The 26,702-nt window shown below is 44.3% G+C and overlaps 1 protein-coding gene across 1 annotated transcript in view; it reads left to right on the top strand.

Moving 5' to 3' along the window:
• The window catches only part of Dscam (DS cell adhesion molecule), a gene marked incomplete at its 5' end in the record, with an annotated part of 506,420 nt that overhangs the window by 93,506 nt on the left and 386,212 nt on the right, over positions 1-26,702 (top strand). Inside the window, one exon of the mRNA XM_051191959.1 lies at positions 11,204-11,350. Within this exon, the coding sequence (XP_051047916.1) occupies positions 11,204-11,350 (147 nt within the window). The remainder of the gene's footprint in view (positions 1-11,203; positions 11,351-26,702) is intronic.

The following is a 26,702-nucleotide window of genomic DNA, read 5'->3' as shown; positions in this document are numbered from 1 at the left end:
AGGCTTGGGCACCTGAAAGTGGAGTTGCTTCTCTTTACCATGCCTCATTAATTTGCATTCATAGTTCTAACATAAAAATGCTTCTTTGTCCAAAGACTGGGCGCACCTGGGCCACTGTGGTGGTGCTGTCTCTTGCCGGTCTGTGTGTGCCAATTAGCAAATAGCAGTGAGTTGTTGGGGACTCAGGAAGGTCAAACACCTCCAGCACATGCTTCAACCTGAGTAAACTGTGGCTGACAGCATTAACTTATAGCCCGGGTAGAGTATCAGGAGAAGTTTTATCTGAACCAACAACAAAGCAAACAAAGGAAGCACCTGGAAATGTACAAATACATAGACCCACAAGTTCCCAGCCTGGGCCCTGGAGGAAAAAGAACCAATCAGCCTGGGGTTTGCCTCTGTATTATCTCATCTTCCTTGATGGAGGGCACAGAAATCTACATGTTGATACTCAGAGCAGCTTCACTCATAGGTGTGAGAGCAAGACCTGTGGAGAGAGCTCTTACCCTTCAAAGGGGGCAGGTAATGATGAAGTGTCTCTTCTATATTAATGGTCACCTTCTGAGTCCTGTCTTCTCAACCAGACTCAACCCTGGCCTCCCATATCTGTTGGCCTAGTGTCTAATTACAGCAGGGAACCCTGCTAAGCCAGACCATGATCAAGTTCCTGACCACCATCACGCTTGTTTCATTTAATGCATACATTTTTGGTGTGTCTATAGCAAGAATATGCTAGTTTAGGAAGAATTTACCTATCTTCGGTGTCTCTTTGAACTACTTTTATATCATTGAAAACATAATTGAACATTTAAGCAAAGTAGATACCAGTGTCTTATGTGGTATGCACAGAGGAAATGTCTGGCAGCCAGAGCATTAAAACCTAGCATAAAGTCAGGGAAATCTAATAATACGATTCTTTTTCTGAGTGTGTCATGGCATAGTACTACCCTACTAGAGATGGTGATGAGTTAAAGATATATGCTATTAAGTCTGAAGCAATATTAAAGCGACAAACCAGAGAGTTAGAGGTAATAAGGCAACCACGAAGGCAAATTGCAGTCATTAAAACCACAGTTTAAAACCTGGGACTGGAGAGATGGCTCAGGAGTTAAAGCACTGACTGCTCTTACGGAGGACGTGGGCTCTGATCTCAGCACCGACATGGCGGCTCACAACCCACTGTAAGAGTCCTGTTCTAGGGGCTCTGATGACCTCACTTGTTACATACTGTCAGTGCATGCAAAACACCCATACATGTAAACATAAACAAAAACCCAAAAGATAGAAGAAAATGAGAAAAATTAAGCAGATATCAGTGATAAAAGAATCAGAGAGCAAAACAATGAAATTAAATGTAAGTATATCCAGTGCTGGGTCACATGTAAAACATTCAAGTCATGTCAACCACAAGGCAGGGATTGCAAGGCTGTATATTCAACACTGTGTAAGAGAAATCCCCTTGGAGAAAAGATAGCTTATTTGTCTCTTGCCTGGTGCTTAACTAAGTGCCTGAAGCCACAGACTTTGTTTCTCAAAGAGGTTTCTTTAGCTCACAATTTTGAAGGCTACAAGTCCAAGATAGGATGTCTGCTCTTGGTGAGGGCCACTTAACCCGGCTGTAACCTAGGCAGAAAATGAAAAGGGAGTTACTACATGGGCAGGCAAGAAGCTTAAATTTTTAGGGCCAGGTCTGGTGGGAACTGACTGGGATCCATCTAGATACTACACCACTGATAACCCAAACATGTCCCACTATATGACACCTCGTTAAGCTTCTAATACCTATCATCACCATCACAGTAGGGAAGATGCCAGAACATGACCTTCAGTGAGCATACTGCTCTCAGGTCCAAGTCACAGCTAGTAGGTTCAAAATAAAAGGATAACCATGGTTAGCCAGGCAAAAGTCCTGGTAGACCAACAGTTGAAAGATGGAGTAGATTTACTGTTTATTATCAGGCAAGTATGTTTCCTATTAAGAATAATACACAAAGAGGTCATTTCATAAGGTAAGAAGATAATTAAGATAATTATGCACCTGATAACAGAACATCAAAGTGCATAATTTGGAAACTGGTACAACATCAGCAAAAAGAAGGTGAATTGTAATTGTAGCTGAGGAACTAAGTGCTCCTCTGCCGGTGATTGATAGAAGCAGAAACAGAACAATTAGGAACAAAGAGCCCTTTAGTGAGGTCAGCAGTCAAGTTGGTCAGCTCAAAATTTAATAAAAAATGGTCTATCCCACAGCACAGCATGCATTCTCTTCTGGAATATGCAAACATTTATTATAACATCCCGGGCAGTAAAACAAGTTTCAGATAACCATTAAGTCATAAAATTCATGCTATTTGATCAAAGTGGAATTAGAAATTAGTAACAACTCTCTGTGAAACGACCAAATATTTGGGTACAAAATGCACTTCTAAATGATATATGTCTTGTGGTAGAGCAATACCTCAAGGGTCAAGAGTACTTCCTGTTCTTTCAGAGAAATAAGAGTTTGGTTCCCAGCATCCATGAGAGGTGGTTCACAGCAACTAGTACCCTAGCTCCAGGGTATCCAAAACTCTCTTCTGGTTTCTGTGGTCACCCACATTCAAGTTCTTAGACATAGGCATAACATAAGTGATAATAAACAATGTTATCTCTATTTTTAAAAAGACACAGAAGAAAAGTTAGAAGTTTGTAGAAATCATAGAACTTTGGATCAATCCCTGGGACCACAAGAAAATAAAAAAAGCAGGGTTAAAGGAGCTGGAGGAGAGGGCCGAGCGCTGTAGAATGCTGTTTTTCTAGCAATCCTGGACTCAGCTGTGATTGCCTGTAAGATCTGACCTGTAAGATCATATATCGGGAGGGAAAGGGACCCATAAGGCCCCACCTATCCCTGAGAGTCTATTGGTAGATGACAGTTGCTGGGAAAGGAAGAGACACCTCGTTAGTATTGTAGCCACTGGGAAGAGACTCCTGTTCCTGTAATAACATCTCACATCCCTGTAAGCAACCCTAATGAAATGCATTGGATCACCAAGGAAATAAAACACGGGAAAGTGGAAGGAAGATGGGATAAGTTGGGAAGACAACAAGGGAGGATAATAGGGCGTATATATGATCAATGAAAAAATGTAATGGAACCTGTTAATTATGCACAATTAATAATATGCTAGTACAAATGTTACAAAAATAGTTGGATCTTCCCGAAGCAGTACAGGATGCATAGCTCTCGACACCTATGGTGTTACATGAGAAGAGAGATCCGCAAAAGGTGATCTTACTTTCCATCCCAAACAAAAAGATGAGGTTAGAAAAATAACCAAAGAAAACAAAGACTGGAGTGGGAGCAAAAGGAAAATGGTCTGGGAATTAGAAGTGGGTTCTTTCAAAGGAACTGATAAAATGTACACGCTGCTGGTCAGATGTGAGAGGTTGGTAAATATTGAGAATAAAGGAAGCAAGTTCTCTATGCCGGGGAAGACACCCACACACATTTTAAAACTGTTAAGGTGATTATAAGAGAGCAATTATATATGTCAATACATTCAACAATAAATAAATACCCATCGACTCATACTTCCAAACCATACCGTGACGTCATGTGGAAAGGTAGTTAAAAAAGGATGCAGTGTGTGTGTGTGTGTGTGTGCGCGCGTGTATGCGTGTATGTGAAGGTGTGTGCGCATGCATGTGTAGGCTAGAAGTCTCAGGTATTGTCCTTCAGAGGGGTGTGTATATATTCATATATATGTGTTTGTAAGTGAATATTAAGTGAACAAATGTATATCAATAAATTCAAAACACTCTTGATAATTAAAGAATTAAATTTGTGGCTAAAAATTTCCTGGTAAAAATCTAAGGATCATGTGACTTCACTTTGACTTCTGGTAAACATTTAAGGCAGAAATAATAAAAAAATTCTAAGGGATTCTAAGTCTAAAATTATAAGGTGATTATAAGTCTAAACTGGACAAGAATTAACATCTCATCAAATTATTGTAGGCTAACATTAACCTAATCAAATTAATTAACCTAATCAAATTAATCTCATCAAATTATTGTAGGTCAACATTAACCTAATCCAAACATGGCACATGTATTATGAGAAAAGAAAACTCGATATAAAGTTTCTCATATCTTTAGCAAATTGAGACAAGAAAGACAGGATGATTTATAGACTTGAAAACTGATCAATTAATTTACTCTACTGCCATATTAAAGATGAAAACAAGTAGATTATTCCATGTGATGGGGAAATTATCAGAGAGCTCCCCATCTCATGATTAGGAAGTCTCAGAAGGCTTGGAGTAGGCGAGAATTTTCTCATTCTGATAAAAGCAGAAATCTGGGTCTGCCTAACATCAGAAGTGATGCAAAGAGTAAATGCTTCCCCATAAGTCAAGAACCATACTAGGTTCTGGCTTTGACTGTCTCTTCTTTCGAAGTTGTGGTCATAACAGTATAACAAAAGAAATAAGATGTTGCAAAGACCCAAGTTTAGGATGGGGACCCTGATGGGAGATGTCATTCTGTAAATATGTTTCTTGCATTGGTTAATGAATAAAGCACTGTTGGCCAATAGGAAAGCAAGATAGGTGGGAGGACTAGGAGACAAGGAGGATTCAAGAGGTAGGAGGGAGGAGATTCAAAATGTAGGACCAAGAGAGAAGAATGCCAGGCCCTCTGGTAAAATAAGACCACATGGAAATACTTAGATTAATAAAAATGGGTTAGTATTTAAGACAGCTAGCGAGTAAGAAATGCTAGTAACAGCTTAATGGCTTTATATCAAATACAGCATCTCTGTGTGTTATTTGGGGCTGGTGTGGCTGAGGGACCAGGCTAGGGGAAAACATGCTCATAACAGGACCCTACTCAGTGGGCAAAGTTTGCTATACAAGAATGAAGGGTGTTAGAATCGCCACTCCGTGCCCAGGAGGTATGGTGGCTACCTGTATTTCAACTGGTATATCTGCAGCAGGCTCAAGAAGTGAGCTCTGAACTCATGAAGGGACCCTTTCTTGATAATGTAGAGATTAAGGAACTCTCCAGATGTCAAGCTCAGGCTGTCACATGCCTGTGCACATATATGAGTATACATCAAATAACCACAACCACACACACACAATACACCTTACTTCCCTCCCCAAGTAAAAAAATACTTATTCATACTTTTCTGTCAATATAGTTATGAATGTAGGAAATCTGATATGATCCATTAAAACAAAAAACTACAGGGGCTAAGAAGTAAGTCGGTCAAAACCAGAATATTCAACTCAGCACACAGACAATCACTAGAGAGTTTAAAAGTACTATTTATATTATGCTCAAAACCAAGCAGTACTTAGTAAAAATCTCTGTCCAAATTTGAAAGACTATTACATACAATTCCAAAAGCCTGCAGCAAGTAAAGGAGACAAAAAATAAAAGGAGACTATGTGTTAAGGTGTTGGTTTCCTCTTTCCAAAATGTCTATGAATTCAAGAGAAGACCTCAAGAAGCCCAGAAGGCTTTTGAAAAATAAAAATCAAGTTGATTCTAAAAACACACAGAGAAATAATCGCTGGAGCTGACACAGGGTTGTAGATAAGGAGGGATTTTGGAGGGAGATTTTTCTGTTTCAGTTACTCTGGACAGGTTTTCCTTCACCCAATGGGCCCCACAGCTGCTTAAGAAATAACCACTCAGATTTAATTGTTTGGGCATTGGCTGAGGCTCCTTACTGGCTATCTCTCTCTTGATTATTAACCAATTACTATCAGTTTGTGTATCTCCACATGGTCCTGGCTTACATAGGTCATTCCCTGGGGTCTCTGCCTCCCAGGTGGCTCCATAACCACTGTCCTTTTTCTTTCCCTGCCTCTTTGTTCAGGATCACAGCTTAGCTAAATTCTGCCCGTCTGCTGGCTAAAACAGCTTTGTTCATCAACCAAGAACAGAAACACATATTCACAGAATGTAGAAGGACATTCCCCCATCAAGGGATGGCCATATTTGCTGAGCATTTGCTATGTGCCTGTGTTAGAAATATTTACAATGGTGTTGTGTGTGTGTGTGTGTGTGTGTTTGTTTTCATGATGCACATGAAGCACATGTATACTTGGCAGGTGGAAATTAAAGATCGACGTTAGTTGTCTTAATTGTTTTCTAACTTATCTTTTGAGACAGTCTCTCACTGAACAACTCTGTTAGGCTGGCTGCCAGTAGGCTCTGGGTGTCTTCCTGTCTCCTTGTCCCCTCACTCTATGGATGCTGGAGATCTGAACTCAGGTCCTCTGTTTTACCCAGCGGGCACTGTACTGACTGAGCCATCTCTCCAGGCTCTATTGTTCCATTGATGGTCTTTAGAATGAATGATATGGGGAGGTGTTTGGACACAAGGTATTTAGTGAACCAAGTGACATCACTGCCTTAGGACCTGGATAGAAGCAATAGTCACAGAGGCTTAAAATCACAACTTTCAAGGTAGATTTTGCACTGCAGAGGCCAGCCGGTGGCTAAAGAAGTCACTCCACAGTATATGTGCAGGTTCCTGAGGATAAAGAGCCTTCCAAGAGATGGGCCCTGGCTGAAAGGGTCACGTGAAATAGGCTGCAGTTGGTCACCTGTGGCCTGAAATTCAGGCCTAGGAACAGTCTTGCACAGTGAGCTGGCTAGCTTTTTGTCAACTTGACACAAACTGTGGTCATTGGAGAGGAGGGAACCCTGAGAAAATGCCTCCATAAGATCAGCTGCAGGCAAGCCTGTAGAACATTTTCTTAATTAGTGATTGATGAGGTAATGCCCAGCCCATTCTGGGTGATGTCATCCCTGGGCTGTTGGTCCTAGGTTCTATAACAAAGCAGGATGAGCAAGCCATGAGTAACAATCAGCAATCAAAGACCCACCCACTCCATCCCATGGCCTGTGCATCTGCTCCTGCCTCCTGGTTCCTGCCCTACCTGAATTCCTATCTTGGATCCCTTCAGCGATGGACTACAATATGAAAGTATAAGCCAAATAAAGCTTTGGCTATGTTTCATCACAGCAATAATAACCCTAACTAAGACAGAACTTGGGGTCAGGATTTTGGAGTATTGCTATGACAGACCTAACCGTCTATATTGGGAAGGATTGTGGAAGGACTTTGGAGCTTTGGGCTAGAAAAGCCACTGAGCATTCAAACCTTGATTAGATGTTCTGTGGAAGTGTGGAAGATTAGCACGTTGAGAGAAATTCAGAGGATGGAGGCCTGGCTTGTGAAGCTCCAGGGGGAAGTCTGAGAGTCACTTAAAGACTACGAGGGCCATCGCATAGCTTGAATTAAGAATCTGTGGCTCTGGTTAGCTGTGCCTGAAGAATCAGCTGTGCTTAACAAGATACCAGGACCATTGAAGAGCAACCATTTCATTACTGGGACAATCGATGCTGGTCATCTGGAGCTGAAAAATTAGCAGCGATTAAGAAGAGACCAATTTCATCAAGGTGAAATCTTCTAAGAAGTGTTTCCTCAGACTCAGCACACAGAAGCTGTGTTCCAGAGGTGGCCGTGGTTGTACCTCATGCTAGCAGCCAAGCTTGGCAGTGTTAAGAGTCACCCAGGTGGTACCTGGTTTTGAAGTCATGACTGGGTCGTGGAGAGCAGCTGAGGCTCGGTACTGTGAGAGGCCAGGAGAGGCTGTTGGTGAAGGCATAGCCTCTAGCAGTTGAAAGCACAGAAGTAAAGGGTCCACACAGAGAGAGGTTGAGTTGTGGCACCATGAAGGGAGCCCAGGAGAGGCCACTGGTGAACACACAACCCAGATGCAACAGAAGACCCCAGCAGTTCAGAGATGGGATGACTGCCAAGAACAGCAGTCCACAGTGGAGTGGAGCCAGCCAGGGCTCCAGAAGCAGCTGTGCGTGCTGCAGCAGGTAGAACTAGAGGCTTGGCCCAAACAATTTGGAGGACAGAGCTGTGAATGTATCACAGGCACTGGGCATTGAGTTATTTACCCAGTTGAGTTTGGCTTTGCTTTGAATGTGAATGGCTGCTCCCTGGTTCTTCCCTCTTAAGTAAGAAAGTATCTAATTTATTTTGCTTTTATAGGATCCACAGTTGAGAGACTTCAAACTTTTATAAATGAAATTTTTGTAATTTACAGAGACTTGGGATTCTAAAGGAGAAAACTTTTATAGAGTGTTTGTAAGACTATGGGACATTTTCAGCCTGTAAATTTTTTTTTTTTTTTTTTTTTTTTTTTTTTTTGAGACAGGGTTTCTCTGTGTAACAGTCCTGGATGTCCCGGAACTTTCTTTGTAGACTGGCCTCAAACTTTGTAGACTGGCCTTTGTAGGTTGGCCTCAAACTCACTGAGAGCCACCTGCCTCTACCTCCTGAGTGCAGGGATTAAAGGTGTGTGCCACCACTGCCAGGCTGTAAATCGTTTTATATTATGTTTTTATTAATAGAGATGAACAAGAAAGGAAAAGTTATGGCTTTACAGTGATGTGTTTGTGTGTCAAATTGACAGTTGTGTTGGCTAGATTTATGTTAACCTGACACAAATTATGGTCATCTGAGAGGAAGAGACCCCAATAGAGGAAATGCCTTGGTAAGATTGTAGAGCTTTTCTTAATTAGTTATTGGTTGGGGAGGACCCAGCCCATTGTGTGTGGTGCCATCCCTGGGTTGGTGGTTCTGGGTTCTATAGGAAAGCAGGCTGAGCAAGCCATGATGAACAAGCCAGTAAGTAGCTCCCTTCTGCATCAGCTCCTTCCTCCAGGACCCTTCCCTGCTTGAGTTCCTGTCCTGACTTTCTTCAGTGATGAACAGTGATGGGAAACTTACCCTCAATAAACCTTTTCCCCCCAATTTGCTTTGGACAGCAACAGTGACCCCAGCTAAGACGCACAGGCTGTGAAGATGCTGTTTGTGTCTCCTTGGTAGTATTTTCTCTTTCCTGGCTGACATGGAATGAGGTTCCTTGACTTGATTTCTGATAACCATTTCCATGTATGGTGTACCCTGTATACTATGTAAAGCTGAGTGTCCTGGAGATCTAAGGAAGTTGAATGATTCCAAAGGACAACAAAACACGAGACTCAGACACTTGTCAGATTCTTAGGAGCCCCAGCCTCTCCCTCTCCTTCTTATCCATGCCCTTTCTCTTCCATCCTCATCCCCATCATCTCCTCTGTCTTCTGCTCTCCTTGATGCCTGAGTTCTTATTCATTACTGAGTTATGTCCAATCTCTTTTCTCTATAGCCCCTTTCCAAATTGGAAATGAGACCTGAGCTCTCCTTGGGCTCTAATCATAATTGCACAAAGCTTCCCCTTCCCCTGGCCACAGTGATGTACTGAGAACATGCTTTTGGGGTGTCCCCCCATTGTGCCTCATGGACCTCTTGAGGCAGGCATGGGCTTTGTATGCTACCCAGAGCTTCAGGTCACGCCACACTCAGAGCAGGCACAGGACCTCAGAAGATGCTCAACCTCTGGTTGAGGTAGGAATGAAGGCATTCTCTAAGTTGAGAAAAAAAAAAAAGATCAAATAGGAATGTTTAAAAAAGAGAACAATGGATCATAAGGTAAAATGTTGGTGTGGGGAGGAGACCAGTGAGGAGGGATCCAGGGATGACGGGTGGGAGGGGAATAAAAGAGGGTGGGGCAGAGAGTAAAGAGAACGCACTAATAAGCTGAGAGGCAACAGTGTCACCGATGCCATGTCTTCTATGAAGGCACTCAGCATGTCACTGCTGGCCTCCCTCAGCAGGCCCCTACTAGACACAGTCCCCTCAGCACACTGGACACTCCACTGGGCACATCCGCTCTCTTCCCTGGAGTGCTAGGCTCTCTAGAAATCATTTTCTTGGCCCATGTCTGTCCACTGAGTGGCATCCTTCGAGGAAGGTGATTGAATGGTGGGGTATTTCATTACCCATCTAGAAAATCTCAGACTCAGAATGAACACCTTGAAGATGCCCTTTCCACCATGCGTGATTTAAAACTGGGGGTAGGAAGTTGGTTCACCATTATCTCATTAACCGTGGCACAGAGACTAGGTCCATCCCCATCTCTAGGGCAGGCGGTTCACCCAGCCTGTTCAGCAGACACAAGGCTGCATCACTGGCTGCCTCAATAACCCCTGGCATGAGGCCTTCCATTATCACATGCTTGGTGCAGGTGGAGCCGGGGGCTTTCTTCTGCTTTGCAGGTAATAGGATTTGAAACCAGGCAGTTGGGCATTGAGTACTCCATTTCCCATAATGCCGCGGATATGCAGAGAAGACTCTTTGTACTCTTTTTGGAATATTCCCATTATTGAGAGTATTTGGACAGTTCCCCAGAACAATGATGGTTTTTTACACAGGTTTTAAACATCTTGGAAGAATTTATGTGTCTGGAGTTTAGTTATTTCCCTTGATTTATTGTTTTTGAGGATCTCTCTCTCTCTCTCTCTGTGTGTGTGTGTGTGTGTGTGTGTGTGTGTGTGTGTGTGTGTGTGTGTGTGAGTGATAGAGAGAGCCAGAGAGAGAGAGTGTGTGTGTATGGGGGTCTCCATATTCACATGTGAAGTGCAGGCATCCATGTGCCATGGTTGGAGGGCACCCTTACTGTTAGTCCTTGCAGTCCACCTTGCTTGAGAGGAGTCTCTTTGTTTTCTGGTTACTGAACAATCAGGCTGACTGGGCTGTACACTTCTGGGATCCTTTTATCTCCGCCTCCCGTATGACCTTAAGAGCACTGGGATTATAGCCGTGTGCTATTTTTGCTAGCCGTACATGGTTTCTAGATCTTTACAATTGCTCAGCAAGCATTTTACCCACTGAGTAGTCATTTGCCCAGCCTGAGATTCTTGAGTCTTGCATTCATTTCCTTACTACCATTATACCTTGGTCTTCAGAGGACTAAGGGAAGGGAATCCCTAGAGTCTGCCCCTCCTTCTACATAAAGCCCACAACTCTCCCCCCATCCCCCCCATGCCTTCTGATGCCTTCCTTAGGGGGTCAGTACAGTGACTCAGGTTGGACTATTTCCTTTAGAATAGGCCATGATGCATTGCTAATGAAGTGGATGTTTAGGTGTTGAAAGACAGATGGATACATTTGCTGATTTCTTTCCAGGGTCTGTGCTATGCAATTGCTACCTATGCGCCACGCCCTTTGTACTAGAATAGCATCATCTTGTCTGGGATGGACCCATTGTCTATGCATATTAACGAGGATCCTCTCTCTGCCTTCCAGTTTTACGGGAGCCCTATACAGTCCGTGTGGAGGACCAGAAAACCATGAGAGGCAATGTTGCGGTGTTCAAGTGCATTATCCCCTCCTCGGTGGAGGCGTACGTCACTGTCGTCTCATGGGAGAAAGACACGGTTTCACTTGTCTCAGGTAGGCTGAGCGTTACTTCCTGTCATGAGGTAGGAATTGGGCCTCCGCTTGTGTGTGATAGAATGAAGAATACCTTGGTTGCTTATATAAAAGGGTGAGCCTGCCTTGGTTGACTCCATATTATAAATAAGTCTGGTGACATGTGTGTGGTAGGGTCACCAAACCCCCTGGTGTATGGTGGTCCATGTCCCATACTTACTGAAGAATTGGCTGATGAAGGGACATTAGTTAGTTGTATTGTGCACACAGCCCTAACTTTTATGGGAAAATTGTGGTTTTATTTCTGCTTGTAAAAAATCAGGTAAGGTGAGTATTGTGTCCCCGAGACAGCTCAGTGACACAGGTGCCGATATTCTGGAACTGGGTGGAAGCAGAAGCCTTGGTTTCTGTTCTGTTGGTCCTTCCAAGTGTGGTCAGAGTAATGTCACATGGTGTCACTGACTTTGGACTCGCCATTTCTATTGAGAATCTGTGTTCTATGCAGAAATAGGTGTTTGCAAGGGAATAACTTTTGGGTCTGTATTGGGTGTTCAGAAGTGCTAGGCCAGCTCAGTTCATGGGAGGCTGCAGTGTATCCACTGTTAGCAGTATTTAAATTGGCTTCTTGCCCTGTGTTCTTGACCTGGAAAAGCCAGCTGGACGTAATGACCAGATTTCCTCTCTCGTGTCTCCTTCCATGGTGATTTCTGGTGTCTTAAAAATGTATTGTTGCTGTGGGGGATAACTTTGATGCATGGAGTGCTGTTACATGCAGGAAGCAACTGCTTTGCTCTTGGTGGTCTCCATGAACTAGGGCAAGGACCTGGAGAAGTGTACACATGTACATACCCATGTGCATATACACACACGTACATATACATATACACGTATACACATACAGCATTCTCACACATATACCACACACACATACACACTACACACACACACACCACACACATGCTTACTCACCACACAGACACACACACACCCTTTCTCCTGTGCTGTTCCTGACTAGCTATGGCATCCTGTCACTTCATAGAGACATGCAGTAGCTCAGCTCTTCATGAGATGTCTTGTTTTTGTTTCTGCTTCACCAATTACCTGGATGAGATCTGTCACCTGTCATTTCATGAAAGACCCTAATGAAAATGAAGGTATGTCATCCCGAAAACACACTGAAGAAATACAGAAACACAGGACAGACCAGAGGTTTCAATTTAGTGTTTGTTTGTTTCTTTTCATTTATGTTGCTTTTCTGTCTGTTGGCTTTCTGTCCTGTGGATTGGGCACAGGCCTCACACATGCTCATGGAGCATCCAGACACAAAACACCATACCCTGTGCTTTGGGCGTTTCATTTTGAGAAGGGTCTCTCTAAGTTATCCTTTCTGGCCTTGAGTTTTCAATCTGTCCTGAATAGCTAGAATTACAGACCCGTGACACCAAGCCTGATAGCTTAGACCCTGACACTATCACACTCCAATGGGTGATACACAATCGCTGCAATGCTGATTAATCATGTAACCTCTTATGGTCTTGAAACATGCTGAGTTTCAGACGTGGAGGTGATCGTGGTAATGAGAAATTAAGACTCTCCTGCACACCTCTGCCCTCCACCATTCATGGTTTGATGGCCTACGCTTCTTCTCCTTAGGAGCCTGCATGGCAAACACGGATATTCTGAGGCCATCAGCGTTTAAGAGAAAGGGCCTTTGTACTGACACGCTTAAGCAGAGAGTATCCTGGGAAAGAAGGGAATGACCCTATGTTGACATGACTAGCTGTTGTGTCTCCCAGGAGAGGAAACCTCCTCTTACTGAATGGTAGGCAGAGTGTATCCAAGAGGAGAATATCTTGTATTTTATCACTGTGCCCCCCACACTGGGGGCTGGACCGAAGGCTACTCCACCATCACATAGCAACAACACATCCTGTTCAGGCCTCGGCTTCTTCCCTGGGAGAAGGTGTGCTGGGATGTGACACATGTCACCTCTGTTCTTATGCAATTCGTAAAGGTAGTCACACGTCCAGTGATGAGATCGTGGTGCGTGGGCCTGAAGAGAGAGGTGGAGCAATGGAATTGGGATGTTGTCTTAGGAAGGAATCCATCAATAAACAGCCATTTGTTGGCATACCAGCTACTTGGAGACAGACTCTAGTCATGCAGCCTGAATCCAACAGGCTTACGATTAGGCTGATTCCTTCAAGGCTCCAGGGCCTGCTAAGCTCTGTCAGCAGAGGTGGGTGGGAGTGTACATCTGTGGTAAGACCCACTGGTACTTATGGGAACCATGGGCCTACTGAAGGGGCAAGGTCATAAGGCCACTGGAGGTGACGGAAGCAGATAACAACATCCAGTGTCTTCATAAACAAGCTAGTTTGGGATGTCCTGGATGGAGAAGGCCTCTGCTTCTCTCTGGATGTGACACAGGGCACAGGGCATGTGCAGGCATAGCAGCTCTCTGGAGGAACTGTGCGTGCTGGGGATGAGGGGTGGTGGGGTACATAGGCTGAACTGCTGGGGTGGCTCCCAGATTCTTTGCCATGGGGAGACCTTGCACAGCCTGAGGTCCCAGCCACAGCAAAGTTCTTCTGAATCGAAGCTGAGCTCCAGAAAAGATGTACAATGCCACATGTCCCCTTGACGATCCCCAGAAGGTGAGATCACATGTTTCCTGCACTCCATCTGCAAGTGCTGTTCAGACCAGCTTTCCCTTTCCTGTATCTCCATGAGTCTGATTGGAACATCTGTCCCAGAAAGCATTCCTCCTTGGAGAAGACTTCCCAGTTTAGCAGTGACTCATCCCATGGAGAACTGGTATGAGTTCCCTAGCACTGGGCTGGTGCAGGAGAGTCCTAAGGGTGGTGTCAAGAATAGTGCCTCCTGAGGCTTTTGGCAAGTTGGGCATCCCGGTCTCCAGGGTGCTGTGGGGTTCACCCTTGAAGGTCTGGAGGCCACTTGAATTCAACGCAGTTCAAGTGCTATGGGTATGTGAGCAGCAGGTTTGTGTACATTTGTGCACCAAAGGGTCTTTGGAAATGGATATTTGTTCTTCTGGGAGGGCGTGTGCACGCATGTGTGTGTGTGCGCGCGCGCGCGCGCACACACACACACACACATTTGCATACAGACTGGGGCCACAGCCCACAAGTGTAGGTTCTCTCCGTACATCTTACTTGAGACAAAGTCTCTGGTTGCCCACTGCTGCTTTGCCTTATACTCTAGGTTTACCTGCCCTGTGAGCTTCCATGGATTCTCCTGTCCATACCCCCATCTCTCCATAGGTGTGTTGGGATTACTGGCTTCTGCCTCTAGCTCTATGTGGGGATTGAAACTCAGGTCCCCACACTTGCATCGACAATGCTCTGCTCGCTAGAGGTCTCTGTCGCCAGCCCCTCCAAATTGCTTTTCAATGAAAGGAAATCTGAATCACTGATGCGTTGCTACAAGAGGTAACAGAAGGATGTCTATACCACAGCGCACTGCTTTCCTTTATCTTGGCTGAGAAAATAAGCAAGGAGAAACAGGATTGGTCCAGGGGACTCTGATATGAGCATCTGACGTGTCTCAATGAACTCACTGCATATGGGGCCGTATGTACCAACTTCTCTTTGGGGTAGGGTAGGACTGGGGATGGTGGAGGCTGCAGGTGGCCTGAGGCCCACTCTGAAATAGATTTTGCTTCTTCCCTATTCTTGAAGTTCCCAATATCCAGGACATGAATGAGTTAATTTCCTTTGGATTATCTTTGCAAAGACTACTTTGGTAGCCTAAGAGTGGGACCCCTATAATTACCCCAAAGGTCACAATGCCTGATGACTCCATTGCTGTCCCCTGGGCAGCTCTCATCCCACATGGCTCGGATTCGGATATAGCGGGTTAGAGCTCTGTGTGCACAGGACAGGTACACACCATAAACCCAGCGTCCTTGTAAATTATAGTAGACTCTGACCCACTGTCTTCTTATATTACTGAAACAAATATAGTGACTCATGGGGGCTGCCTGCCTGATTTAATGCCATTTCGTCACATCTTTTGTCCTGCAGAAAACAGCAAATGCCCTTTTGAATATTAATGTAGTCCCTTAATAAAACACAGTGGTTTGGCTATCACAGTGCATGGAGTCCTTGCTGCTGTCAAGAACCCAAAGACGCAATCCTGGAGAACAATGGCCTTGCCTCTCTTTGTGGGTTTTGTCTGTGGTGCCCATTGAGGATTTCCTCCTGTGCACTCCATCTCTGTTTCTGCTGATAAAGTTGTGAGAGTCTCCCCAGGGGCTCGGGCACACTGACATCAAAGACACAGCCCAAGGGGACCAGATTTGGAAAATGGAGAAAGCAGACGCTACTGTTTCCACAGCAGATGCTTCCCCTCTGTAGCATTTCCTAGCTGGTGACCCCCGTCTCGGGGCAACCCAAGAACTTTATCTGATGGGAGTGCAGGTCTAAGGATGACTGTCTGTCTTCTACATTCGGGATAAAAGGGAATGGTTTTCTGTCCCTGTGAGGGAAAAAAAAAAAAAAAAAAAAAAAAAAAAAAAAGACATAGACTGCAGCTTGCATGAGTATGAATTGGGATAAAACCATGCCTGTATGTCATAGATAATCCAGGAGGTGATTCTGAGTAGCAACCCCTGTTGGGATGGTCTCTGTCCTAAAGAGCTTAGAGAGTGCTGCATACTGGGGAGGGGCTGCAGGAAAATGGGCAAAAGGTTTCAGGTCGCCGATGATGTTGCCTGGGGAAGCAGGGAAAGTTCCAGAAAAAATGGGTGTTTAAGAAAAAGCCTTTGAGTTTTAGCAAGGAAGGGGTAATAATTAAGAGGTAGCTAGAGTCAAGCAAATTTGGAAAAGCTTCCCTTTGGTGCATCTTACCGAGCTATGCTGAGGGTAGCTTGGATACAATCCATTCTCATTTGGGGCAAGATGCTGGGGTCAAAAGCAGTTCCACAGTGGAGGTGTGGGTGTGTGGGCATGCTCTACAATCTGGAAAGGACCACTTTCTTCTTAGTGTTGAGAGTTTAGTTTTACAGCCAGCCAGGTTGTCATCCCACCGACAACCCATAATGCTCTACAGCCAAAGGGTTAATGAGGTCACCATTCATATGTTGGAAAGGACAAAACTGTCACCAGCAAACCTCCTGTTCGACTTCAAACGTGCCAGGGAGTCACCGAGTGAAAGAAACATTAATGAAGAATTTGTAGGACCCAATGAAAATTGAGAGCAACGTTCTGAAGTCCAGGTTTTATCCATGTATATAATCGGATTTTACTTACATTGACTTTTAGCAAATAGGGACCTCATTTACAGCACAGAACATGACCTCAGTGTAGTGTAGGGGCTGAGGTCTGAAGGCTTGGGGGATATGGTGTGTTTGGCCTGCTGGAGATGCTTCCCGAGAAAGCTCGTGTGAAGGAAGGGAAGGGCTTCCATTTGGAAACTGTAAATTATATTTAGCTAAGTCTATTTCTCACTGAATAGGTTGCCTGTGTTCTTTCATCCCAAGAGTGATTAGAACAAGGCCGCCGTAACTCTGCTGGGTTTCTTGAGGACTCTGAGATAGGGTCATGTGTAGTCAATAGCTGGTTTCAATGTCCTTGAACAACCCAGGAGGCACACAAGGACCCTGAGCAGCAAAGTCTCTTTCCAAGAGGAGGGATTCCGCCCTCAGTGCTGGAAGTTGTGCATTGTAGATCAGAGTCCCAAACCAAGGGAGGAGGGACCCAAGGCACAGCCATGCCAGTGTTTTTTTGCAAAAGAGAAAGAAACGAAAGTGAGTTAGCAAATTTAGCCTGAACTTGGGGTTGTCCCAGGAGTGGCATTGGAAGTGTCCATCTGTGTATACATTTTTTTAATGGGGTATGTGACCTGTGTGTGTGTGTGTGTGTGTGTGTGTGTGTGTGTGTGTGTGTGTGTGTGTGTGTGTGTGTGTGTGTGTACTCATGGCTTCACAGGTCCATAAACCACAGGAGACTGAAACTCCATGTTTCTTAACTCCCATCTAAATCTCTGCTGTCTGAATCACTCCCCTTCTTAGACATACTCTCCCGAGATACTCTGTGCATGTATCAAGGGTTCCTAAGATCATCCCAGCTTTGGTCACTTGCTAGAGCCCAGAGGCTACACCCATGCTGAGCCTGTTTACTTTCGTCATCCCACTTCTTAGATGAGGAAACCGAGGCCCAGAGAAATCCCATAACTCACCCATGACACAGGTAGCATCACCAGCTGAATGGCCTGCCACTTACAACAGTAACAAGTCTTAAGGTAGGGATTTATTAAAGCAAGAGAGCTATTACATGAACCAAGTACATGAACCAAGCCGGGATTTAACTGTCGATATTTGATATATTTAGGGTATTTAGTTGTGTTTTCAGGGTAATGTCACCAATGTCTTTGAAAGTATGTTATCTAAAGGACAAAAACAAATATGCAAAATTGCCTAAGACAAAGATAAAAATCTTTTTATTATATAATATTTTAGTGATATAGAACTGTTCTCATGAATAAAGTATAATAATACATTTAGATTATATATTGAATGATGACCAAACCAGAGAAATTTGCATAACCATCATCGTATCTCTTGTGTTGTTTTATTTTGACATTTTTTACTTAAGATTTGATAACTTTAAAATTTTTATTTAAGGTATTTTGACTATTTTACCAACCATTGCCCCCTCTAGTCCCCTTCTCCTTGTGCTGAGACTCTTCTGGTCAGTAAGTCCCCCTCATTTGTATGCATGTATACCGCTTAATTTAATTATGGTTTCTTACATGATCACGGTAGGGAGTTTATTTATTGGATCACAAAGAAAGTTCTTCCCCTACAATCACTAACTGCCATTAGACCCTCAGAGGGGGCCAGCTCTCACGAAACATTCGCACATTCGTGATGGAATGTTGAAGGGCTCGGTCTTGTACTAAAGTATGTATTTCTACATGGCCTTATCTTACCAGAGAATGCCTGGCTCACCCTATCTTCCCAGTCTCTATATGGCATCTCTCTCCACCCCACTCCCCTCTCTTCTTCTCTTTCCTCTTGTAGCCCTGCCTGTACTTTCTGCCTGGCCAATCAGTATTTTATTCATCAACCAATAAGAGAAACATATATACAGAAGGACCTCCCCCCCCCCCAACATGATGTAATCTCCCACTTAGGCCTGGGAACTCAATAGTCACCTATTTTCATCACTTGCACCAGTTGTGAATCTGAATGAACTGCCTGACACATGCTACAAAAAGAAACATCTTGACCAAGGCTGAACGTAGCCCTAGTAGATGGATATAAGAATAAATATATAGAAGTCAGTTGGATAACATATCCATTTAATAAAGCAGTCGTAGTAGGCTTCTACATGGGGTCTATAACATCCCCAGTCATAGGGTTTTAGCCATGAACTCCTTTCTGTGGAACAGGCATCAAGTCTGCTCAGAAAGTGATTGGTAACTGCCATAGCTGTGTGCCATTACTGCTTGACAGGTTGATGGCATGGCACACAGGGCCCATAGCTGGGTAGGAAACATGATGGCTTTCCTTCTTTAGGAGCCTGAAAGGTAATGTTTAACTTCAAGTCAATCTCTAGTCATTCCTTCCCATCCACCAAGGATATTGTTACATGGGTGCTGGACACAGATGAGTAAACTTTGAACGTGAGACTTCTCTGTCAAAAACGTACTGGTGTTTTCCTTTCAAATTATTCTCAATACTTTGAGAAAAAGCTTTTGGTTTTCTCTATTTTTTCTTGCAAAATACGACTTAACATAACCTTTCTTAAGAGTGTCTCTGTTGGCAAATCAGAGGCATCTTGGGACTTTGCAGCTGACACCCATCTCCTAGCGATACTCCATGGCCAAATGTGAAAGTGGGTCACACAACGGCCAGTATCCGTTGTTCCCAAAGTGAGCGCCGTTTCCTGTTATCTTCCTAAAACACTTGTTTTGTCACACCCCTTTCAGTTTCACACTGCGGCATATATTCAGTTGCATCATTGAAGGCTCGCAGAGCAGCGTGGTTTATAGAGAACTTGCCTGGCATGTATGCAGCCCTACGTTTGATTCCCTAAACCACATGACTTCGGTGTGGTGGCACACACCAACAGTTGGGATCATAACAGGAAAATCAGGAGTTCAAGGTCACCCTGGGCTATAAAGTGAATTAGAGGTAGGCTGGGATTCTTGAGAATTTTGTCTCAAAAAAAAAAAAAAAATCTAAGTCACAACATCTAATCAAAGCATAGCCCAAGCCAGAGGAACCTAAACACATGATGCCAAGATGATGGGGTTGTCTTCTGCGTTTAGTTTCTCTTATTGGTTGATGAATAAAAACACTGATTGGCCAGGAAGGAAGTATAGGAGGAGGAGGAGAATTCCGGGATGTGTAGGCAGTCAGTCGTCGCCTTTTAGTCGGAAAAGGAGTAGCAGGTCTGGATCCTTTGCCGGTAAGACAAGACCACGTGGAAATAAATAGATTAATAGAAATGGGTTAATAATTAAAATAGAGCTGGCCACTGGCCAAAAATTTTATAATTAATATAGAGTCTGTATGTTTGCTTAGGGCTCAAGGGCAGCGGAACTCTGACTCATGCTTACACTAAGACCTTTAGAGATGCTTCATGGTATTTTCCCATGCACTGGACGCATAGCTGTGTCTGCAATCCTTAAGCTATACCCGTCCCTCCATTGCAGGGATAGTCTGCATGCATGACATTTGCATATGGACCCATATAGCATCACACAGTGATGGGTGTTTTACACCCATTGATGATCATGGGTTTTGAAATTGTAGGATGTGAGTGGAAGGACATCAGACCAACTTTATGGCCTGGACAAAAGAGACAGGAGAAGGTCACGTGGTGAGAGAAGTAAGGGGGATAGTTGTTTGGCAGACAGTGAGGATGAAGATGGATCAAGAGCATCCTCTCATCTCACTGCAGGACTGTGTTTGTGCTGGAAAGTTGTATGAAGACGAGGAAAAGATCCAGAGAGTCTAAGCCACCTGCTCTGTAACTACAGAACAGGGGCACAGCCAGGGCCATCCTGTGGGCTATTTCTCTTTTTGCCATTACACTCCACTTAAAATTGTTTCATGACTGATTTAAGCTCATGGGATGAATAAGACACCACTGTAACCACGGCCACTTAGAAAAAAAAAAAAAGAAAAATGACACCATCTGTTTACAGAGGGCATGGGGTGAATTGGAGATGTGCCGGGAGCAATTTGTTTAATGCTGGTGAGCCTGCTGTACTAGTGGGATGGGGGTGGGGGTGGGGGTGAGGGTGGGGGGGGAGCCACAGAGATTGGTGGTTTGAAAGCTATTTTCTTTAACGGCTCACTGAAAGCCACGTGTACCGTATTGAATCACTTTGGAAATAGATTAGAACCCAGAGCTTACTTTAATATCAAGTATTTAAATTACACTTTGATGTGAATAAAAAGTTGTGCATATGTATTCAAGTGTTTTTCTAATGTTTCTGTGGATAAAGTGTGTGTGTGTGTGTGTGTGTTCATGTACTTGCACATGTGCACGAGAACATGCGTATACATGTGTGCTCATGCATGCATGCATTACAGCACTCGCTGTCTTTGTTCATTTTAGGTACTGTAACACAGCACTCTAGGCTGGATGACATAAGGATAGGAATTTATTTCTTACAACCCTAGAGAATCTCAGATCACAGTGCTGGGTGGGTTTACCTAGCAAGGTACGTTGTTCACAGTTGTGTTCTTGTATCCTTGCACAATATGAAGGGTAAAGCGCCCTTTTGGGGTCCTTTCATGTGGACTGTAATCAAGTCCTCATGATCTCATCCTTTCCCCAAGTTCCAGCCCTGTTCATGTTCCAACTTAGGAGTCTGTCTGAGAGCACACAGACAATTCGGCATGCGAATATCCTGTGATAGATGGGAGCTTCTGTAGGTGAATGCTTTCTGAGTTTGCCTTGTATGATGGACACACGGTCAAATAATGAGGTCAGTGGAATGGCGGCTTGCCAGGAAACCAGTGAGCACCCGAGCGTCATGACTTTTCAGCCTTCTATACTTCCCTTCCACCAGGCCACCCCTTGGCAATACATACTCTCCACTCCTGGGCTGAGTGGAGATTCATGCACACAGAGGGCAAATGCACCCTTTGCTCTGGCTAAACAGCCTCACCTCCCCCCCCCTCCTCACAGTTCCCTTACTCTTGCATTTTTGCTCATTTTCTGCAGTATTCTTTTGTCCTCCTGTGCCCACAGCATCTCTTGCTACCATTGTTCTTACGCCAGGAAAAGAAAGGACTTTATAAAGAGCCTTCGTGGAGTCATTTTCAGGCCAAAGGTTATATTAGGAGAGAAAGGCACACAGTGCACCCCCTTCCTTAATTAGACAGTGACATTTTTAGTTCCTAGCACTGTTATCCCTTAGAATTGAAACCAACCCTATCATTGAAAAGAGCCAAAATGAACTTGAAATCGAGGAGGGCCATTTTCCAGATGGGAACACAGCCAGGCCAGATTCCCTTGGTGGAGCGCCAAAGGGCACCGGGGACTGGTTCGCACGATAACGCGAGTTTCCAAGTGAGCAGGCTCTTTGAACAATATTATCCCAGGATTCGAGGTTTGCAAGCTGTCCATTTTCATCTTCTTTCTAGGAATAACGAAGTGCTGAAGGAAGTGTATCTTAGCCTCTACAAGGATTTCCTGAATGTGTCCATAATATTACACTTGCCAATAAGTCAGGAGAAATGAGCCAGTCAGTGCAGTCGCCACCATCACGCTGCTGGTCATGCCTCTCTCTGCCCGTGACTCTTCTGCAGCAGGCTCCCATGAACTCTAGGGTCCATTTCAGGTGACATGTTCAGATTGCTTTCTTCTAGCACCCATGACCAGGGGTAACACCACCTATAGTGGGGCTGGTTCCTCCCACATCAATCGTTAAACAAACAAACAAACAAAAATGCCTTTCAGGCTTGCCTGCAAGGAAAATCTGATGGAGGCATTCTCTCAGTTGAGGCTTTCTCTCTCTCTAGATGATCCTAGCTTGTGTCAAATTGACTTAAAAAGAAACTGACCAGCAAGTTATCCCACCATAGGAAATGGGCTCAGGGGGAGGAGCTTGGTCCTGCCTCAACTCCAAGGAAGGCCTTACCTTCTCTGAGGAGTGGAGAGGAATAGGAAGGGGAGGAAAGAAAGTAGGGGGGTGGGTAAAGGGGAGGGAGGGAGAACTGGGGTTGGTATGTAAAATACATTTTAAATAAAATAAATTTTAAATAAATAAGATTTAGCTAAGGAATAGTATGAAGTGGTGAACTAATAGTTTGTAAACAAATGAAGTCATAAAAGTTTATCCTAGAGCAGGTAAAAGAATGTGACTGAGCTAGAGATAATAATGCACATTCATACCCTTCCTTTATCTCAGGACTGAGATAGAAGCTGAGGCAGAAGGATTACCATCAGTTCAAGAGTTCAGAGAGAGAGAGAGAGAGAGAGAACAGAAAGACAGACAGAGACGATTTGGGTTAGTTTTTTTTTTTGTTTGTTTTATCACAGCCACATACTGAAAACAAGCTACAAGGACATGAAAAGTGAATCAATGGTAGAAATGGCAATTGTAAGAATGTTTGGAGAAGACTGGTGTGATTTTCCTGGAACTCTGTGCTGTCTCTAGCTTGGTGGAGCCTGAATTAAATGAGCCAGGATAGGAACTTCCACACTGGAGCTGGGTCAGTGTGTGGATGCTGAGAGCAGCTTTTGGAGCATGGTGTGAACTCGGAGAATATTTTCTTATTGAATACATGGCAGGGTCTGTGTGTGCGCTAATTACTCTTGGAGCATCTGGTGTAGGAGATTAGACTAATCACACAATACTCCTAGACACATACTGTTCCCGGGTCTATTTATCACAGGGTTGCTGATCACTGAGCTCTGGGTTGCTAAGTGTTTCCTGTTCCAGAGTAAATAATTCAAGTAGATTATGGAGATGAGACAGAAAAACACAGGGGTGCCCCAGGACGTGGCTTGGTTGGCAAAGTGTGTGCATTGCAAGCACAAGGGTCCAGGTTCAATCCCCAGAACCTGTATAAAAAGTTGGGCACATACTTGTTTTCCTGGTGCTGGGGAGGTGGAGACAGAAAGAAAGATCACAAGTCTTGCTGTCCAGCGCCTAGCCTGCATTGTGACTTCTATGTATGTACACTTGCACATAAGCGTGCACCTACACAGGAACGAACATGAACACACATGAAGATTAGATGAAGTCATGAAAGAGGCCTTATATCTCATAAAAGAAGAGACAGATGTAAGTTATCTATCAAGCTTGCTATCAGATCACATGGTGCTCAGGGCCCAACAGAGTCCCCATTGCAACGTAAGTCTTTCTTACTGCTGACTTCAAATCTCAGACTTCTCAGCCCTTGGGGCTGTGGATGAATGAACCCCTTTCCTTTGTGAATTACTCTATCTGTAGCATCAAGTCATAGACGCAGAAAGCAGGTGAAGGTACCTTCCATATAAGCACTTGTTCCTTGCAGGCTCATCTATGACTCTGCAGAGATGTGGTTAGTGAGGTAAGGCATTTTTTTTTGGCTCATTACAGCCTACTGCTTTAATCATGAGTGCACAGATAGAGGGCAGGGACATCCCAGGTATCGCTTGACTCACAGGAATAGAAACTTGGCTTAGGATATACATGTGCCATGTATGCAGAGACTATATCCCAATTATGTTTTGAGCAAACAGAATATACATAAACCTAAAAGCACAAAAATATTGTGGTGATTATTTGGATTTTTTTGTTTTGTTTTTCAGCATGATTTGGGCAGTAACTTATGTTAGGCAAGACTCTTGTTTATATACGCATCTTAGGGTTTCTACTGCAGCAAAGAGACACCATGACCATAGCAGCTCTTACAAAGGAAAACATTTAATTGAATGGATTACAGTTCAGAGGTTTAGTCCATTGTCATCATGGTAGGACATGGTGGCGTGCAGGCAGATACGGTGCTAAAAAAAGAGCGGAGACTCCTATATCTTGATCCACAGGCAACAGGAAGTGAACAGAGACACTGGGTGTAGCTTGAGCAGAGGATGCCTTATACCCCCTACCCTCACTGACACAGTGACATACTTCCTCCAACAAGGCCACACTTCCTAATAATGCCACTCCCTATGAGCTTATAGGGGACAATTACATTGAAGCTACCACACATGATAAGTGAAAACTAACAGAATCCTTGGCTCATGAACATTCTTGCCATGACCACCTGCAGATCTAGCTGCGTCAAGGGTTAGCAGAGACTCTCATAGCAAGAGAGCTCACAGGAACACCACTCTGGCTTGCTATTGATCTCTCTGCTCTTGGGTTTTTCTTTTTGGGTAACTGTGGCCTCAGCAGGCCAAATGTGGCTCTGGGCTCAGTAGCAGCTGCATTCCTTAGGGGCATATGTTCTCTTCCAAAGACCCTGAGTTGGACCACATCACATCCCCATCTGTGACTGAGGGGCAAAGTGCTGAATAACCATGGAGCCCATAGTGCAGGGGCCTTGGAAGAAGCCCAGAAGTTCTTCCCTTGAGAGAAGGAAGTATCTGCTCAGCGGCAAAGGCAGCGATAGGTCCATAAACTAAGGCTTACAGGTGGGTGAGGACAGAGCTGTGGCTGTCCTGGCCACACTGGGGTGCTGAGTTGCCAGGCCATGGCACTTCTACCAGTCCAACAGCCTTACACAGATACCGCTTTTATCACACAGGTATTCACACCACACACATACCACACATTTGCACAGACATGGCACTGTGAACAGGGACATCAGAGACAGCCATAGGAAGCTACTGTTACACAGATGTCTCTGGGCTTCTGGCGATACTAGGATGCTTCCTCTCCCGTATTCCCACCATGTTTCTGTCCTGGTTTGCTCAGGCTACCTTAGCAAAGATGGGAGATCCAAGTGACATGTCTTTCAGCTGGATGGGAAGGCTACAAGCCAGGGGTCAGATGCAGCAGGGCTACGTACTCCTGTCCCAGGGTTCTAGTTAGAAGTGTCCACCTGCAAATGGCTGCCTTCTTCCTGTGGCTCTTGAGGGCCTGCCTTTGTAAGCTGCCCATCCTATTCACCCCCATCCCAGGGCACTATGCTGGAAGGAGGTGGGTCACAGACTTTGAATCCACAGCACCCCATAATACTGCATTTTCATTAGGTGCCCTAACAGAGCCGTCTGTTCAGGAGGATTCCACCTAATATCTAATCTTCAGATGTACATGTGGTGGGAGAGAATAGGTGAGACCTGGGTATTCTTGGTGAGAATAAATATTTATTTTACATAATGTGCATGGATGTTTTGGCTTGATGTATATTTGTGCACCATATATGCGCCTGGTATCTTTAGAGTCCAGAAGAGGACATCACATCCCCTGGAACTGGAATTACGGATGATCACGAGCTCCACGTTGAATGCTAGAAACTGAACCCAGGTGCTCTGGAAGAGCAGTTGCTCATCATAACTGCTGAGCAATCTCTCCAAACACAGGTGACAATAATCTTGATAACAGGCAGGCAGGTAGACAGACAGACAACATGCGTGCATGTGTGCGCGCGCACACCCACACACCCCCCCCCCACACACAGAGACAGACATACACACAGAGATGCACAAAATAAATAAATGTAATAAAAACATTTCTTTTAAAGATTCCAGAATTAAACCTTTTATGTACCCAGCAGGCTGTATGAGTACATATACCAAAAAAAAAAAAAAAAAAGCTTGGTGAGTTCCAGGCTAGTACAGAGTGAGCTCCTCTCTCAAGTTAAAACAAAACAAAAAATAGAAAAGTCAGTTTTCTTCCTAACCTGAAGGTAATACTTGAAATGACAGTGAATTTTCAGTTTTAATTAGGAAATTACTTTTCTCGCCTAGCACTAAGCAGGCCTTCAGTGTCTGTCATTCTCATAGTTAATACATCTCAAGAGAAGAGAAATGGGCTGGAGGGGTTAACTCAAGTACTTGGTGCACCAATATGACTCCGAATCCCCAGGACTCATAAAGCTGAACATGTGACACAAAGTGTTCCTGTGGGAACATGTGGGAACATGGAACACGGAGGCAGGAGCTAGCCTTCTTGGCAGAGTGGAAAACATAGCAGAGGTTCTGTCTTGAGCAAGGTGGAATGCAGAGATGGACACCTGGTATGCCTCTGACTTCCACATCTACTCTCTGCGATATGTGCACACACACACACACACACACACACACACACACACACACACACACACACGATGGAATGAATGAGTAGGAAGGGACAGATAACAAAAAAACAAAACAGGCACTAACCGCAGTGCAGAGGCCAATGTTTATATTGTATTTTGTCCCATTTAATTAATTTGCTTTTCATAAACAATATA

This window comes from Phodopus roborovskii, unplaced genomic scaffold (assembly GCF_943737965.1).
Source record: "Phodopus roborovskii unplaced genomic scaffold, PHOROB, whole genome shotgun sequence".
Taxonomy (NCBI): Eukaryota; Metazoa; Chordata; class Mammalia; order Rodentia; family Cricetidae; genus Phodopus; species Phodopus roborovskii.
This window is presented reverse-complemented; position numbering and strand designations above follow the sequence as displayed.